The sequence below is a fragment of the Arachis ipaensis genome, chromosome B5 (genome assembly GCF_059453495.1).
Source record: "Arachis ipaensis isolate K30076 ecotype BB chromosome B5, ASM5945349v1, whole genome shotgun sequence".
Classification (NCBI taxonomy): domain Eukaryota; kingdom Viridiplantae; phylum Streptophyta; class Magnoliopsida; order Fabales; family Fabaceae; genus Arachis; species Arachis ipaensis.
In genome coordinates this window covers 58,195,264-58,214,540 of record NC_142440.1, presented here as the reverse complement: position 1 = coordinate 58,214,540, position 19,277 = coordinate 58,195,264, and the positions used below count along the sequence as shown (strand labels likewise).

Here is a 19,277-nt window from a genome sequence, read left to right as displayed (position 1 = left end):
TAGATTATTAAAACTGATTAATAATTATTTTAGAGTTAATCCAGTTAACACTAGATTAAAAAAAATCAAACAATGTATAACATACTACTTTTTTATTAATCAAATTATTATAATTCAAATTAATTTTAAAAAAATAATTTAAAATTATAATTTCAATCTTATCACGTGTACGGATAATTACACTTGTTATTTAAAGTAAATTAAAAAAATTAAGCTAGGGGAAGAGAAAAGAAAAATAGTTGTAATAGACTCACTATAGTCTGATCTTACATATTGAAAGGACATTATATTAATAAATATAAATTACTAGGACTTTTCATTTTGTCCAAAACATCACTCTCACCAGAGTTCTATTCCAAATTATTTATCCATAAGACGTATATACATCTTCAACTTATTTTTTTAAAAAGGAAAGAAGAAAAGTGTGGGTGGGGGGGGGGGGGGGGGGATACTCGAACATAGGAAAGCAACAAACTTCACCCAATACTCTGTTCCAAAATCCTAATAAACTCATTTTGGTCAATTAGTCCATCACCATTTTGATCACTTGCATTTATCATTTTCTGACATTCCAAAACATCTTTCTCCAAACCCAAACATGACAATACCCTCTTCAACTCTCTTGAATCTATAAACCCATCTTTGTTTCGGTCAAACACATCAAAAGCTTCCTTAACCTCTTCTCCAAATGTAGCATCATTATTATTACTGTTATCCGCTTGAAACAATTCCACTATTTTCTTCACATCAGACTCTTCAATCCCATCACACTCAACATTCATTCCTAACCTTTCCATAACAATAATCACATCCTCTTTGCATAGTTTTATACCAATACTCTCAACAACACTATCTAAATTCTGCTTATATGCTTCAGAATTTGACCAATTTCGAGAGAGAAAATCGGACAAAAGAATTAAGAAAAAAGAGAGGATTGAGAAGAAACTTTTTATTCTAATTTGCAACTGCCACATTAGAATTCTGAGACACAGAGATATATCACAAATAAATTTCTGCTCCATTATTGATATCTAAACTCTCAAGCAATAGATACAAAAGTAGAAATTGAAACTATTGTGGATGTGGTTCTTCTTGTTGTTTGACACAACATTTTTGCCCCATTTTATAGAAAAAATAATCGACTCATTTTCTAAGCTTGAAGTTGAAGCGTCAACTCCTAACGTGATAAGTGGGAAAATGTTATTACACATTATTATTGCTGCTGGATTTAATTTCCAGGAAGCAAGTGTTTTTATTCTAGTGTTTCCTTTAGGAGTGGAAAAACGAATCATGGATCATTGGAAACATTTTATTTTTTATTCTTTTTGGGAGACATAATAAGCATGTGGGATTCCCATGAAATTCAGGAATTTAGAATAATGATGGACTTGACGTTGATAGAGAAAATGATGGGAAAAGACTTGCGAATGAATGAGTTCAAAATTCACTATATATGGAAATTTCATGGCTATCTAAAATAGACATACGTAGGATAGGTGGATAAAGTTAAAATTGTGTAAAGTAGCAAGTACCTTAGTTCACGCGGAATGGGGAATTCCCCAAGAAGTTCCCAAGAAATTAGTATAGCCTTAGCCGTATATTTGAGTAATCTAATAAATTTTTAAAGTTAAATATTGCCGTGAGTTAGACCACACTAACAAGTGTATTAATAGTTTCAAGTAATAAAGTGATGAATAGACTATTATTTCTATAAAGAATTATTAATTACTAAATTTAACTTAATTAAACAACTATTTAGACAATGAAATTTATAAGATGCAAAAGTGATCAAAATAAGAAAAGTAGGATATCTGATTGATTTCACCTCTTGTGGAATCCTGTTCTTCTTGTTTTGATATCAAATTAGTTAACCTTCTTAAACTAATTTATAGCCTTTTTCAGAGTTAAGAAACTGTTTTTTAACACATAAAGAAGATACTAAAATTTTAGCTATAACTTATGTGAAAAAAGTTTTATTTTATGAAATTTGCATAACAATCATATAAATCGTATTTATTTATCGCTAATTTTCAATTAATTTATTTGGTCATTTTTTGTTTCTCATTTTGTAATGTTTCTTTGGTTTGGAATTTTTTTTTTTACCAAATTACATCATAAGTATTTTCACTTGTCACTTTTGTGTTGCTTTGATACATATAACGTGAAATTTATTTAATTTTTTGAGTCACTATGTTCCTAAAAGTTATTACTATAATACCATCCATTTTAAATTATGAATGTGTAAATCTTGGTTAATTAATTAATTATGAGTCAAGGAGATTAAGATAATTAAAATTTATGTTTGGAAAAGTAAAAATAATGAAAATACAAATTAAAATGATAATTTTAAAGGTTTAGGCCAAGCGCATAAAAATTAGAATTTGGGCCACATGTGGGTCCAAGGCCCATTAGCTAACACTTTTATCAGCTCACTCCTTCCTTATTTCATTACACAAAACACTTCAGTATATTGAAAGGAAAAAGAAGGAGAAGAAAAGAGAAAACCCTTGTAAGCTATATTCATCTTCTTCTTCTTCTTCTGCACATAACTTTTAATATGGAGCTCCGATTGACGAGTTGTTTTGTGGCCACATATTTGTCTCGGAATTTTCTTCGACTCTATTTGAACAATGTGGTAAGGAACTCTAAAATTCTTGCCTAGTTTTCTATCCTTTAGCAATTTGCATTTTCGGTTATGTGGGTATTGAGATATTGTGATTTTGATACTTTAGGGGAAGCTCAACCACAATCTTAAGTGGGGTTTTGACCCTGAGGTTGAGCGGCACAAGGTGAAATAGTCCAATCCCTTTGTTATCTCTAATTTTGAGTAAAAACTCTAGAATGAATGATAAATTGATTATGTTAATTGGAATGAAATGGTTTATTTAGTTGCTTGTTTGAGGAATGATTGTGGCGTGGATTGGTGAGGAGCAATTGAATTAGAGGAGATATGATAAATTTTGTCTCAAATTGGTGAGGAAGGGATACAAGGATTTGAAAACCACTGACACTAAGGTACGAGTTTGAGTTTCGAGTAGGCATTATGTAGAGTTATATGAATGCCTAGGTTAATTGACTCTAGGATAGGAGTGGATTGATGATGTGTGGAAAACGATCCAACACAAAACTCACCGGCAAGTGTACCGGATCGCATCAAGTAATAATAACTCACGTGAGTGAGGTCGATCCCACAGGGATTGAAGGATTGAGCAATTTTAGTTTAGTGGTTGATTTAGTCAAGCGAACAAGAGTTGATTTGAGTGGTTTGTAACTGACAGAAGCTAAATTGCTTGAATTGTAAAGGGAAAGGGAAGAATTATAGTAAATTAAAGAGCAAAGGAAGTAAAGAAGCTGAATCTTAAAGTGCAAGTAATATAAACTGCAGAAACTTAGATTGCAAGAAATATAAATGACTGAAGCTTAAAGTGCAAGAAATGTAAATTGCTTGAATTATAAAAGGATTTGGGAGTTGGGATTGCAGAAATTAAACAAGAGAAATTAAAATGACATTAAACAAATAAGTGGAATATGAAATGAAATTGCAACAGATCTAAACAGAAGAGAACAATTGCTTGAAAATCCAAACAGATAGCAAAATGTGGCTCAATTGCAATGGTTCAAGAGAAGTCAAAGATCTCAGGGTTAGAAGAGACTAGAGAACAAGTCTAGATCTCAATCCTTCCTTGATCCAACCAAGAATAATTGTAAGAGAAGTGGAAAAGTAAATTGCAGGTGAAGTAGAGAAGAAAATAGTAAATAGAATTCAAATCTAAAAGCACAATTTCTTGAATTATGCAGACAATTAAACAGAGAGGGATCCCAAGGAGAGATTGAAATAGAATTTCTTCAATTCTCCACCCAAGATCCAAAACAAAGAGTAAAAAATGTAGAAGCAAGAACAAGGAAGAAGAGAGATCAATTCTCCTTCCCAATTCCCCAAATAGAACTCAGAGATCCAAAGTCAAAGAAAAACTCTAAAAATTACAAGTGAAAATTTTCAAAGAAGAAAAAGTCCTTTCTAAATCAAAATAACACCTATTTATACACTTCCTAATTTGGATCTAGGTGGGCTCTAAAATTTGGTGAAGAAATGAATTAATTTGGATTTTTGATGAATTTTTGGCCCATGGTGCACCTCCCAGGGGAAAGCTCGGCTCTTGGCAAGAGCTTTGGCCAAGAGCTTTGGTTCCCTTCCTTGCCAAAGTGTGCGCACGTTCCCTCCTTGTGACAAGAGAATAAAGCTCTTTGCAAGAGCTTTGAGCTCTTGGCAAGAGCTTTGGCTGTTCTTGAGGTCCTTGGTACAAGCCTTGGGTGAAGCACTTGCTGGCTATTTTCCTTTGCAACCAAGTAGCGCCTAGTGTCTCCCTTCCTTGAGGTGCCCGGTTCGATCCTTGGGGAGTGCAAGAGCTGCCCATTTTTCATGGCACAAGAGTAGCGCCCAAAGTCTTGCTTCCTTGAGGGACTTGGTTCGAACCCCATGGAGTGAAAACAAGCTAATTTTGGCTTGTTTTCCTTGTGAGGTAGCGCTACCCCCTTCCCCCTTGGTCTTGGATTCAAGCCTTGGTGAGTGCATTGTTGAGCTCTTTTTCTCTTGATTTTTCCTTGAAGAAGCCCGAAAAAGCTCTTGGAGAAAGCTCTTGGAAAGAGCTTTGTCTTGGATTTGCCTTGCTTCCTCCTTCCTTGTGCGCTTGGTTAAGCTCTTGGCAAGAGCTCTAGGCTCTTGGTAAGAGCTTGGCCTTTGATTTGTTGAAGTAAAGCTCTCCACAAAGAGCTCTAAGCTCTTGGCAAGAGCTTTGTGCTCTTGCTCCTTGTTTTGAGCCACGCTTTTCTTCCTTTGGGCCACGCTTCTCTCCCTTTGGCCACGCTTTTCTTATTTTTTTTCTTTTCTTCACCTACAATTAATCAAAATAACCAATCAAAGTATCACAAAATTCATAAAGCTTAAAATTCATTTAAAACCAATTAATTTTAGCTTAAACCTCATGATTTTGTCTCAATTAAAGGGTGGTTGATTGATTCAAAGAAACCATGCAATTCCACTCCAAATTGCTAACTTACAATGCAAGAAAATGCATAAAAACTAATGAAACAAGTGAAAAATGTTTGAAAAACTAGTATAAGATGACTTGTCATCACAACACCAAACTTAAACCTTGCTTGTCACCAAGTAAGCATCAAACATAAGAGTAAATGAAATGAACCAGAGAAGTGTGCATATCCTTATTAGGCATATAGTTGAACTTGGTTCATGGGATTTTTATGCAGACAATGATGGCTCATTTATTGCTTGCTATTACATAAGAGGTGCTTCCTCAAAGGATCACTAAGTTTGCTGCTATAAGGCTCTACTTTTGCTTGTTCCCTTGCTAATTTTTCCTTCTTTGTTTTGCTCAAAGAGCTTATTGTTCTTTGAAGGCTTGGTGGCAAATGTTGCAGCAACCTTTGGCTTAACTTTGCTCAACATTCCTTCACCACAGACACATGGCTCACGCTTTTCTTCCTAGGATCATTGATGCCCAGCATCTCTTTGGATAACTAAGTGTTTTGTAGCTAGGTTGCTCTTTATTGTGGACTTTCAGTTGGCAATCCCAAATCAGTTGATCTAAGTGGCCAAATTTTGAAATACTCCTTAGAACTTACTTGTCCAAGCATATCCTAGCACAAAAACACCACAGGCATGTGTCCTAGGGTCCAAGGTATTGGTGCCTAGCCTTATTATTTGTTTTCTTTGCCACTCTTGGCTTTTTCTCTTTCTTTTTTTTTTCTTTCTGTTCTGTTCCATTCTCAAGGGATTTTTAATGATACAAGCATTTATAACAACAAACTAGTTCCTTCTTCAGATAACATATCATTATGCAGCATTTATTTTATGAGCCATGCATTAAATCAACAAATACCACCACTAACTTTCATTCTAACTTATGCAACATTGGATATTTACTTTTCTAAATCAAACATCTCTCTTTTATTCAAACAGAAAGGGGAACAAAACAAAATTCAAGCAAATAAAGGATGACAATTATTATGCAGATCACTTTCTTTAGCAAAAACTTCCACTTGCAACTAAATGAACACTTTAGCCAGACATAAAGGACTCCCTGAATTAAAACATTTCATCATAACAAGGATCAAGTGTGAATACGACCTGTCAGGTTGCAGCTTTTCATTCTTCCTTCTATTGTGTCCCTTTTGAGTCATACTGCAGATTGTCTTCAAATGTTGGCTATTTTCCTGCATGATTCTCAAAAGTTACTTGCTTCTCAAGCCCTTTAGGTAACTGATTAGTATGCAAAACTTATTTGTGGGCTCTTGAACTTACTTTGGTGTGTGAACACCAAACTTAGTTCCTTGCCAATGTTCCTCATGCAGCAAATTAACCATATGTGAAATCCTTTTTCCTTGCTAAAGGTAATAAAGCTAAAAACTATGAAACAGCAAATAGTTAATTAGTTTATCTAAATGTTTGAAGCTAGCATTATGCAGAAAGTGAGAACGTGTTTTATGATGAAGTTTTTGGTGGAACACCAAACTTAGAATCCTTCATTCTCCCTTATATTGTTTTGGTGTGTAACACCAAACTTAGCTTCTTGCAATATAGATAAAGCTAATTAACCTTTTTATTAAAATAGTTAGGAGAAGAAAACTACCTCAGGTTGGGTTGCCTCCCAACAAGCGCTTCTTTATTGTCATTAGCTTGACATCCTTCATTCTTGCTTAGCTTAGGTTCTGAACCTCTTTTTCCTTGTCCCATTGCCCTCCTAAGTAAGGCTTTGCTTTGTGCCCATTTGCTGTGAAATGACTCTGTGTAGCTTCATCTAGCAACTCAAGATTTCCATAAGGAAAAACCTGTCACTAAATATGGGCCAGTCCATTTGGACTTGAGCTTGCTAGGGAAAATCTTGAGCCGTGAGTTGTATAGGAGTACTTGCTGTCTTGGTTTGAACTCTTTCTTTAAAATCTTCCTGTCATGCCACCTCTTGGCTCTTTCCTTGTATACCTTAGCATTTTCATAGGCTTCTAGCCTAAATTCATCCAACTCATTTAGTTGTAGTAACCTTTTCTCCCCTGCTGCCTGAGAATCAAGGTTGAGGAGTTTAGTAGCCCAGAAAGCTCTGTGTTCAAGCTCTACAGGGAGGTGGCAGGATTTTTCGTACAATAGCTGAAAGGGGGACTTTCCAATGGGAGTTTTGAAAGCTGTTCTGTATGCCCAGAGTGCATCTTCTAGCTTCCTAGTCCAATCTTTTCTTGTGCTTCCCACTGTTTTCTCTAAGATCTTCTTCAACTCCCTATTTGCTAATTTAGCCTTGCCATTAGTCTGAGGGTGGTATGGTGTGGCTACTTTATGGATTACTCCATATTTGTGGAGGAGTTTCTCCATCTGTTTATTGTAGAAATGACCACCACCATCGCTAACAAGACCCTTGGGCACTCCATATCTAGTGAAAATGTGCTTCTTAAGGAATTGAAGGACAATCTGTGCATCACAGGTGGTTGTGGCTATGGCTTCCACCCACTTTGAGACAGACTCCACTACCACCAAAATGTATCTGAAAGAATAGGAAGGGGGAAAGTGTCCCATGAAATCAATGCCCTATAGGTCAAATAGCTCCACTTCCAGGATGAAATTTTAAGGCATCTCATTCCTTCTTGTCAATCCTCTAACTCTTTGGCATTCATTGCATTGGTGAACAAACTCTCTGGCATCTTTGAAGATAGTTGGCCAATAGAAGCCACTCTGCAGTACCTTTGTAGCTGTTCTCTCTAGTCCAAAGTGTCCACCGTATGCTGAACCATGACAATGCCACAATATGTCCTTCATTTCATTTCAGGGACACACCTCCTAATCATTCCATCAGAGCATCTCTTGAATAAAAAAGGTTCATCCCATAAGAACTTCCTTGCTTCATTGAGTAGCTTCTTCACTTGTTGCTTGGAGAATTCTTGAGGTATTTTCCTTCCTACTTTGTAATTTGCTATGTCAGCAAACCAAGGTGTTTGTTGAACTTGGAAAAGGTGCTCATCAGGAAAATTCTCATTTACTTGCTGTGGTCTATCTTGCTTGGCTTCTTGTGGCACTCTTGATAAATGATCTGCTACTTGATTTTCACTTCCCTTTCTATCTCTCACTTCAATATCAAATTCTTGTAGCAACAGCACCTACCTAATAAGCCTTGGCATTGAATCCTGTTTAGACATTAAATACTTGAGAGCAGCATGGTCAGTATACACTATAACCTTTGAACCAATCAAGTATTGCCTAAACTTGTCAAATGCAAATACAATTGCTAAAAGTTCTTTCTTAGTGGTGGTATAATTTTTCTGTGTTTCATTTAGCACCTTGCTGGCATAATATATGACATGGTGCAACTTGTCTTTCTTTTGCCCCAGTACAGCACCAATAGCAAGGTTACTTGCATCACACATAAGTTCAAAAGGTAAGTTCCAATCAGGGGGTGTGATAATTGGTGCCGTAATGAGTTTTCTCTTTAGAGTTTCAAAGGCATATTTACAGTTGTCATCAAAGGGTATCAATTATTAGTAAATTACTCAATGGTTTTGCTATTTTTGAAAAATCTTTGATGAACCTCCTGTAAAAGCCATCATGTCCAAGAAAACTCCTCACTGCTTTCACATTAACAGGTATAGGGAGTTTTTCAATAGTTTCTATTTTAGCTTTATCAACTTCTATACCTTTACATGATACTTTATGCCCAAGAACTATTCTTTCCGGAACCATGAAATGGCATTTCTCCCAATTCAATACCAAGTTAGTTTCTTAGCATCTTTTCAAAACAAGAGTTAAGTGATGCAAGCAAGTGTTAAATGAATTGCCAAAGACAGAAAAATCATCCATGAAGAATTCTAAAAATTTTTCCACCATATCAGAAAAAATGGAAAGCATATACCTTTGAAAGGTGGCTGGGGCATTGCATAGCCCAAAGGGCATCCTCCTGTAGGCAAAAACTCCAAATGGGCATGTGAAAGAAGTCTTCTCTTGATCCTTAGGATCCACCACTATTTGATTGTATCCAGAGTATCCATCCAGGAAGCAGTAGTAAGCATGGCTTGCCAATCTTTCCAACATTTGATCAATGAAGGGCAGAGAGAAGTGATCTTTTCTTGTAGCATCATTCAGTCTCCTGTAATCTATGCACATTCTCCACCCAGTCACTGTCCTGATGGGGATCAACTCATTCTTCTCATTGGTGATGACTGTCATTCCTCCCTTTTTTGGTACAACTTGAACCGGACTCACCCATGAGCTGTCCAAGATTGGAAAGATTATCCTAGCATTCCATAGCTTCATCACTTCTTTTTGAACCACCTCTTTCATGGTTGGGTTGAGTCTCCTCTGAGGTTGAACTACATGTTTTGACTCTTCCTCCAATAAGATTTTATGCATATAGATGGCAGGGCTGATGCCTTTGATATCCTCAATTGTCCAGCCTAAGGCTGTCTTATGAGCCTTTAATACTTCAATCAACTTTGTTTCCTCTTCCATATTCAAGGAGGAGTTTATGATTACTGGCAAGGCTTCTGCTTCCCCAAGAAACACATATTTAAGGTGAGGAGGGAGAGGCTTCAACTCCTGTTTTGGCTTATCCTCTTCCTTATCTTCAATGGATATTTCTACCACTTCCTCTCCTTGTTCCTCCTGGTGCTCTTGATAGTTGTCCTGAAACATTTCTTTTACCAAGCTTTCTATCACATCCACTTCATGTAATTTTTTTGCTCAGAGGAATGTTGCATTGATTTAAAAACATTAATTACCATTTGCTCATTATGCACCCTGAAGGTCATTTCTCCCTTCTTTACATCAATAGTGGTTCTTGCTGTAGCTAGAAATGGTCGTCCCAAGATGATTGAGTTGTTTCCATCCCCTTTTGTGTCCAAGATCACAAAGTCTGCAGGGAAAATAAACTCTCCAACCTTCACTAGTAAATTTTCCACAATTCTATTGGGTGTCTTGATTGATCTATCAGCCATCACTAGTGACATCCTAGTAGGTTTGATTTCTTCTATAGCAAGCTTTCTCATCATTGAGAGAGGCATCAGGTTGATGCTGGCACCTAAATCGCATAGGGCATTTTCCAATGTCATCTTGTCTATGGTGCATGAAACCATAAAACTCCCTGGGTCTTTGAGCTTTGGTGGGATGCCCCTTTGGATCACAGGGCTACATTCTTCAGTGATCATAATAGTCTCCTTTTCTTGCCAGCTTCTCTTCTTGTTTATAAGCTCCTTCAAAAACTTAGCATAGAGGGGCATTTGCTCAAGTGCCTCAACTAGGGGTATGTTGATCTCCAATTTCTTGAAGAATTCAAAAAATTTAGGGAAGTGTTGGTCCTTAGTCTCCTTGTTGAACCTTTGGAGATATGGCAATGGAGGTGTGAAGTTCACTCCCTGCCTGTGATCCTTGGTTGGTTCTTCAATTGCTTCCTTCCCTTTTCTTGAAATTTGTGGCTGATCTTCCTTTTCTTGAGCTTGATTTTGAGTTTGCTTGCTTGTTGTCACATCCTTGTTGCTGGCTTCCTCTTTCTCTGTTGGCTCTTTGTTGCTTTCCTTAGGCTTCTTGGTTGCTTCTTCATCTTTCATCAAGATCTTTACACTCCTTAGCTGTATAGCTTTGCACTCCTCTTTTGTATTAGGGATGGTGTCGCTTGGCAATGAGCTTGATGGTCTCTCAATGGAAATTTGCTTGGAAAGCTGCCCAATCTGCCTCTCCATATTCTTCATGGAAGCTTCCTGGTTCTTTGTTGTCATCTCTTGGTGCTTCATCATTTTCTCCATTAAGATCTCCAAGTTGGTGATCCTCTGAGGGTCTTGTGAGATTGGTTGGTTGTGGGGTGTTGAGGGTTGATAGTAAGTGTGTTGATTAGTGGCTTGGTAATTGGATGGATGATGGTTAGAGTTGGGGTAAGTATTTTGTGATTTTTTATATGTATTTTGGTTATTATTCTGCTGGTTATTGTGGTTTGTGTTTTTCCAACTGTTTTGGGTTGAATTCTTTTGCCATGGCTGTTGAGTCTGAGTGTGATTGTCTCCCCATCTGAGGTTGGGGTGGTTCTTCCAAGAGGGGTTGTAAGTGTCACCATAAACCTCATTTGGCCCAGAATTTTGTTTGTGCATATACTGGACTTGTTCTTGCTGTTGGTCTTCACAAGCTTCTTCACCTTGCCCCCATGTGGTTGATGGTTGGCTTGTGTTGACTGCTGCAACTTGGAGGCTATCAATCCTTTTGGCCATTTGCTCAAATTGTTGTTGAATTTGCTGCTGCATCATTTTGTTTTGAGCTAGGATTGAGTCCACTCCTTCCAACTCCATCACTCCTTTCCTTTGTGATGGTTGGCGTTGCCTTTGGTGAGCAAAGAAATACTGGTTGTTAGCCACCATATCAATGAGATTTTGGGCCTCCTCTGCAGTTTTCATGAGCTGCAAAGAGCCTCCAGCTGAGTGATCCAATGCCTTCTGAGATTTCAATGTCAAGCCTTCATAAAAATTCTGCAACCTGTCCCATTCATTGAACATTTCAGGAAGGCACTTCCTGATTAGAGCCTTGTATCTTTCCCATGCCTCATAGATGGGTTCAGTGTCCATTTGTGTGAATGTTTGTACTTCAGTCTTCAACCTAATGATCCTTTGAGGTGGGTAAAATTTGGCAAGGAACTTGCTCACTAGATCATCCCAATTATTGATGCTGTCACTTGGGAAGGACTCCAACCATTGAGTAGCTTTGTCTCTGAGAGAAAATAGAAATAACAGTAGCTTGTAGCTGTCAGGATGCACACCATTGATTTTGACAGTGTCACAGATCCTCAAGAAAGTAGACAAGTGTTGGTTCAGATCTTCAAGTGGTCCTCCTCTATAAGAGCAGTTGTTTTGGACCAAGGTGATGAGTTGTGGCTTTAGTTTAAAGTTATTTGCATTAATATTTGGGGTAAGAATGCTACTCCCACAATGTCTAGGATTTGCAAATGTGTAGGAAGCCAAAACTCTTCTCTGTGGTGGATTGTTGTTGTTAATGGCTGCTCCTCCTGATGGATTTGTTGGGTTGGTTGAGTGTTCCTCCATATCTTGGAACTCTTCTTCTGAATCCTCTTCTCCAACAATATTTTTCCCTCTTTCAGCTCTTCTTAATCTTCTGAGGGTTCTTTCGTCTTGTTCACAAAAGGTGGGTATAGCTCTCCTTGTCCCTGACATACAAACCAAACATAAAAATCACACAAAACCAGAAAGACAATAGCACTTCAATCCATTGCTGGAGTAAAATTTTAGTTAGCTTAAGCAAAAATTCAAACAGTTAGTGTGTTAGTTAAAAAGTAAAGAAACAAAAAAGAAAAAATGCTTGATCTAGATCTCCACTTCACTTAATCATTATCAATCTAATCAATCCCCGGCAACGGCGCCAAAAACTTGATGTGTGGAAAACGATCCAACACAAAACTCACCGGCAAGTGTACCGGGTCACATCAAGTAATAATAACTCACGTGAGTGAGGTCGATCCCACAGGGATTGAAGGATTGAGCAATTTTAGTTTAGTGGTTGATTTAGTCAAGCGAACAAGAGTTGATTTGAGTGGTTTGAAACTGACAGAAGCTAAATTGCTTGAATTGTAAAGGGAAAGGGAAGAATTACAGTAAATTAAAGAGCAAAGGAAGTAAAGAAGCTGAATCTTAAAGTGCAAGTAATATAAATTGCAGAAACTTAGATTGCAAGAAATGTAAATGACTGAAGCTTAAAGTGCAAGAAATGTAAATTGCTTGAATTATAAAAGTATTTGGGAGTTGGGATTGCAGAAATTAAACAAGAGAAATTAAAATGACATTAAACAAATAAGTGAAATATAAAATAAAATTGCAACAGATCTAAACAGAAGAGAACAATTGCTTGAAAATCCAAACAGATAGCAAAATGTGGCTCAATTGCAATGGTTCAAGAGAAGTCAAAGATCTCAGGGTTAGAAGAGACTAGAGAACAAGTCTAGATCTCAATCCTTCCTTGATCCAACCAAGAATAATTGTAAGAGAAGTGAAAAAGTAAATTGCAGGTGAAGTAGAGAAGAAAATAGTAAATAGAATTCAAATCTAAAAGCACAATTTCTTGAATTATGCAGACAATTAAACAGAGAGGGATCCCAAGGAGAGATTGAAATAGAATTTCTTCAATTCTCCACCCAAGATCCAAAACAAAGAGTAAAAAATGTAGAAGCAAGAACAAGGAAGAAGAGAGATCAATTCTCCTTCTCAATTCCCCAAATAGAACTCAGAGATCCAAAGTCAAAGAAAAACTCTAAAAATTACAAGTGAAAATTCTCAAAGAAGAAAAAGGTCCTTTCTAAATCAAAATAACACCTATTTATACACTTCCTAATTTGGATCTAAGAATTTGGGTGGGCTCTAAAATTTGGGGAAGAAATGAATTAATTTGGATTTTTGATGAATTTTTGGCCCATGGTGCACCTCCCAGGGGAAAGCTCGGCTCTTGGCAAGAGCTTTGGCCAAGATCTTTGGTTCCCTTCCTTGCCAAAGTGTGCGCACGTTCCCTCCTTGTGACAAGAGAATAAAGCTCTTTGCAAGAGCTTTGGTTGTCCTTGAGGTCCCTGGTTCAAGCCTTGGGTGAAGCACTTGCTGGCTATTTTCCTTTGCAACCAAGTAGCGCCTAGTGTCTCCCTTCCTTAAAGTGCCCGATTCGATCCTTGGGGAGTGCAAGAGCTGCCCATTTTTCATGGCACAAGAGTAGCGCCCAAAGTCTTGCTTCCTTGAGGGACTTGGTTCGAACCCCATGGAGTGAAAACAAGCCAATTTTGGCTTGTTTTCCTTGTGAGGTAGTGCTACCCCCTTCCCCTTGGTCTTGGGTTCAAGCCTTGGTGAGTGCATTGTTGAGCTCTTTTTCTCTTGATTTTTCCTTGAAAAAGCCCAAAAAAGCTCTTGGAGAAAGCTCTTGGCAAGAGCTTTGTCTTGGATTTGCCTTGCTTCCTCCTTCCTTGTGCACTTGGTTAAGCTCTTGGCAAGAGCTCTAGGCTCTTGGTAAGAGCTTGGCCTTTGATTTGTTGAAGTAAAGCTCTCCACAAGAGCTCTAAGCTCTTGGCAAGAGCTTTGTGCTCTTGCTCCTTGTTTTGAGCCACGCTTTTCTTCTTTTAGGCCACGCTTCTCTCCCTTTGGCCACGCTTTTCTTATTTTTTTTCTTTTCTTCACCTACAATTAATCAAAACAACCAATCAAAGTATCAAAAAATTCACAAAGCTTAAAATTCATTTAAAACCAATTAATTTTAGCTTAAACCTCATGATTTTGTGTCAATTAAAGGGTGGTTGATTGATTCAAAGAAACCATGCAATTCCACTCCAAATTGCTAACTTACAATGCAAGAAAGTGCATAAATACTAATGAAACAAGTGAAAAATGTTTGAAAAACTAGTATAAGATGACTTGTCATCAATTGAATTTGGTAGTTGTTGTGGATAGTGAATGAATGTATATATGTGTGCACTTGATTGAAATTTGTTTTGATTATTTGAATTTTGTGGAATTGTGGACTATGATGATGATTAGTGTAAAAATTGGGTCGAAGGCCACAGTGGGGGTAAGTTTTAGTAAGTTGGTTGACATTAATGAGTTATTGGGCGTGATTTAGTTGACTAATTTTGGCATTATTCAAATTGCATGGAATATAAATAATTGAATGGAACTGATGAAAATTAGATAATGACTAATTGATAGGAATTGGATGTTACAGGTCTTGAATGATTATAATGTGTTTTAGGATTTGATGTTGGAATATAGGGAATGCTGAAAATGTGGTTTGGGTTGGTTTTAAAAGGAATGAGTTTGAGAAATGGTAAAAATTAGAGTTATGCAGAATTTTGGTAAAATATGATTTTTAGCCAATTTTGACGGGTTGTAACTTGGTTCTCGAATCTTTAAACTTTGTGAAACTTATGACGTTTAAAGAACGGCTGGAAAATAGTTTTTAACGAAAAAGTTATGCGTGTTTGAAGTTTGTGGTTAAAAACTGAATTCTGTAGAAGTTACAGAAAATTAAGGTCATGCGTACGCATGACCCATGCGTATGCATGAGGGGTGTTACAGAATTGAAAGAGTTTTGTGCGAATTTTGTTAGCATACCATGCGTATTCATAAAAGCCAAGTCATGTGTATGCATAACCCACGCGTATGCGCAACTTGCATTTCTGAATTTCATCTTTTTTGTGCACGCTTCGCACATATGCACAAAAAGCGGTTCATGCATATGCACGAGGCATGCGTACACACGATTACCCTATTTTTCAAGAAATGTTGTTTTCAACTATTTTTACCTATCCAGCCTGCTTTTTTACCTCTGTAACCCCTGTTTAAGATCCTATAGCTAGTTTTCAGGCCATAAAATGAGTGAAAGTGTATTGAGCAGATTGAACTAACATGTCTGAGTGTGATGGATATACTAGTATTCTGGCAGGGGCCGGGGTCATCTCCCGCTTGCATGTTGATCTGATTGGTGTTCTGGCAAGGGCCGGGGTGAACTCCCACTTGCATATTGACTTGACTGCTGTATACTCTTGGCAAGGATGTGGCAAGGACGATGGTGTGATCTCATTTACGCTGAGCCGAGCTATGCCAAAATAAGGATGGTTGGTGAAATCCCGCTTGTTTCATGGCTCTTTCTGGTTGCAAGAGTGTTATCGGGTACTATATCCTGTAAGAGTGTGATCAGGCACTATATCCCGTAATGCACTTATATATATATTTCATGACAGAAAGACGACATCCTTTGAGGATGTGTCCGGTTTTGGCAATATAACCGATGCATGAGCTCATGGCCAGTAGGACAGGCATGCATCATATGTGGTTTACCTACCTGTATACTTCTATTTAATTGCTAACTGTTGTACATGATATAATTGTTCTTGCTTGTGCTTGCATTCTCTTACTTGTGTTTGCCTTATTGAACTCAGTACCGAAATTTTTGTGGTATTGAGATTATTTCAAAAGAGACAGGATGAGTGAAAGTTGAGAGAAACTTTAGATTTGATGAAAAGAGAAAGATTGAGTAAAAACCAGAGATAGATGACTAATGGTTAGTTTAGGCCTAGCATACTTTACCCTATTTTGGATTAGTATAATTCTAGGCTTGGATATTTTGTCTGTTGAAGTTTTAGGATTGCCTAAAGGGTTCGTGTAGCCTTTATATCGTCTCTATTTGGAACTTTTACCCTACTGGGAAATGGAAGGTTTCTCACCCATTTTGGAAATTTTTGTTTTTCAGATACAGGACGTGATGCATCTCGCTGAGCGTGCTGGATTACTTTCTTGGAAGCAAAGATTCATTTTGGGAGTTGTATTTTGTACTTAGTTTATATATATGTATTCTCCACTTTTGTATATTAACTTGTATATCCCTCTTAGAGGTTGATTTTGGAGAAACGGGATTTATGCTTTTGGTTGTTCACATTTTGGGTTGTATATATATATATATATATTTGATGAAGCCCAAAAGTATGGGTTTGGATATTAGAACTAAAAATAGAATTTGTCTGTTGTAAGTATTAGTCCAAACCCAACAATTGAGCATCAATCAAATAATAAAGTCAATACAAAATATACCGAGAGTAATTAGCTCCCGGATCGTCTTCCCTAGGAGTTGCAATGAAATGCTCAATTATTGGCTATGAGAGAGAGCATGGGGATTGTGAATGCAAGCAAGAGAGTAAGAAATGTAAATAGCAATGAAGTAACTTAGCATGTAAGAAAGTAAAAGTCAAAGCAAGTAAAAGCAATGAAAATGGAAATCAAATGCTAAAAAGGACTCTTGGAAAGAATTGGGTAATTAGGGATTCCTATCCTAGTTTTGGACCACAAACATGAAAATTATGTGGAATCAATCCAAACTATTCAATCCTCCTTGAGAATCAGCCAAAAGGGTGTAATTGATCTCAATCCATAAGTCCTAGTCAACTCAGTAATTACTTAGTGAAAGACTAGCATCAATGGAAACCAAACCAATTAACTATTCTCACACAATGCGGAATGGACATCCACAACTCAATTGCACCCAAACATCCAATTTCTCAACCAAGAGTGTGAAAACTAAACATGCAAGAAATTAAACATCAAAGCAATAAAAGTCAAAGCAATTAAATGCAAGGAAATGAAACTTCAAATGCAAGAAAACATCTTGGCAAGTAATTGAGAGCTAAGGTTACCTATCCTAGCCATTGACCACAAACATACGATGATTATGAAGAGTTAATCCTACTTAGTCAACCTTACATCGAAGATAAGTCAAATAGGCATAGTTAATTTCAATCCCTAAGTCCTATGTCAACACTAGGGGTCACATAGAGTCAAGGGAGACCAAATCAACTAACTACTCTAATGTATCAAACAAGAATGGACATCAATAACTCAAGGATCACCAAAGTCATCAATTTCAAGCCAAGAGTATAGAAAAACTAAGTAAAGACTAAGCCAAGTATTTTATCAAACACTTGGTGTGCATGAGAATAAAATAATATTAAATTGTAATAAAATAAATTCTAAAATACCAAAAGCAAGAAAATGACAATAACAATTAAAGGAAGAAATAAATGGCATGAAAACATAAATTGCATTAATTTAAAGTAAAATTAACATAGAGTGTTCATAACATGAAAATTAACATAAAAGAGAAAGGAACAAAAGAGATGAAGAAGATAAAGATGCAATAACAATAAATGACAAGGAAAAGTAAATAAAAGCAAGAATTAAAAGTAGAAATTACAAGAAATTAAACTAAAGAACCCTAATTCTAGAGAGAGGGGGGAGCTTCTCTCTCTAGAAACTAAGAGAAAAGCATGTAAAAACTAAACCTAATTACCCTCCCTTCACATGGAGTGAGGCCTTCCTTCATATAGCACTCAAACAGCTTCAGAAAGTTCCAAAATTGGGCCCTGGAGGCCCAAAAATCGCCCCCAGTGATTTGCAATAAATGAGTCACGCGCTGGGACGTGTGTGTACGCACAGGTGTGTGCGTACGCACACATGCGGATTTCTTCTTGTGCGTACGCACACATGGTTTTGTGGCTCTTATGCGTACGCACAGTAGGTTGTGCGCACGCACACTACAATGTGTGCTTTTCCTTTATTTTCTTCATGTTTTCTCCCTTTGTACATGCTTCCTTCCACTCTTGCCTTGCCAAACTTGCCTTTAGGACCTAAAATCACTCAACAAACATGTCATGGCATCGAATGGCATAAAAGTGGGATTAAAATCACTAATTTAAGCACAAAATAGCATGTTTTCACAATTAAGCTCAACTAAGGGAGAGAACACAAAAGCATGCTATTTAGATGAATAAATGTGGGTCTATGTGATGAAATCCACTTAAATCAAAGCAAAATATATCGTCAAATATGGATTCATCAATTCCCCCACACTTAAACAATAGCATGTCCTCATGCTAATCATAATCAAAGGAGAAGGATAAGGAGGGTAACAATTTATTAAATGCTACTAACTACATGTACGCAACTATACTAAATGCAATCCATCTATATATATATACTATAATTTCTATTGAGTTTGGCAAAAATAAACAAAAGAATCTCAATCAATCCAAAATAGAACTTAGGGCCTGGACAAGAAAATATAGCAATATGATTAATGTCCAAATATTTGATTTGAAATTTCCAAAATTCATTTCAACAACTTGCAAGAAGACACAATATAAGCAATGGGAACATAGAATTGAGCAATTGAAACCCTTTCTGAATGTGTTTACACTCTAATCGCTCAGTGTGTAGGGTTTAATCGCTCAATCCTCCTTTAATCATGTTTCTCAAAGATTTGCAAGTCGTCTAACAATCAACTAATATTTGATGAATGAATGCAAATATCATGAGGACTTTTGAGGGTTGTAATGGGGGTTAGGTAAGGGTAGGATTAATATGGTTGAGTGGGCTATTAGATTGGATCTTTGATTAGCTTAAGTATCCACCTAATCCTATATATCATCCTATATTCATAACAAAACAATCCTAACTACCCATTTATCCCTTCCTCATATTCACTCATGCATTTTCTTTTCAATTCAACCACATATGCATCTCTTATTTTCATTATTATTATTTATTTATTTATATTTTTTCTTTTCTTTTCTTTTCTCTCTTTCATTTTTTATTTTTTTTATTTTTTTTGACAAAGAGGAGATGCATATGCTTCTAAGTAATGAATGCATGACTATTTTCTCCACTTTTCCAAATATTTTCAATGAGCACCCAAAGTACTAACTACCAATGTT

The 19,277-nt window shown here is 36.7% G+C and overlaps 1 protein-coding gene across 1 annotated transcript; it reads right to left on the bottom strand.

Moving 5' to 3' along the window:
- Positions 1 to 467: 467 nt before the first annotated feature.
- On the bottom strand, positions 468 to 1,076 carry LOC107640660 (calmodulin-like protein 2). Its single transcript, XM_016344168.3, has one exon. It carries the CDS (start codon positions 1,020 to 1,022, stop codon positions 477 to 479), a length of 546 nt encoding a protein of 181 aa, XP_016199654.2. The 5' UTR covers positions 1,023 to 1,076; the 3' UTR covers positions 468 to 476.
- Between the last annotated feature and the right edge of the window lie 18,201 nt (positions 1,077 to 19,277).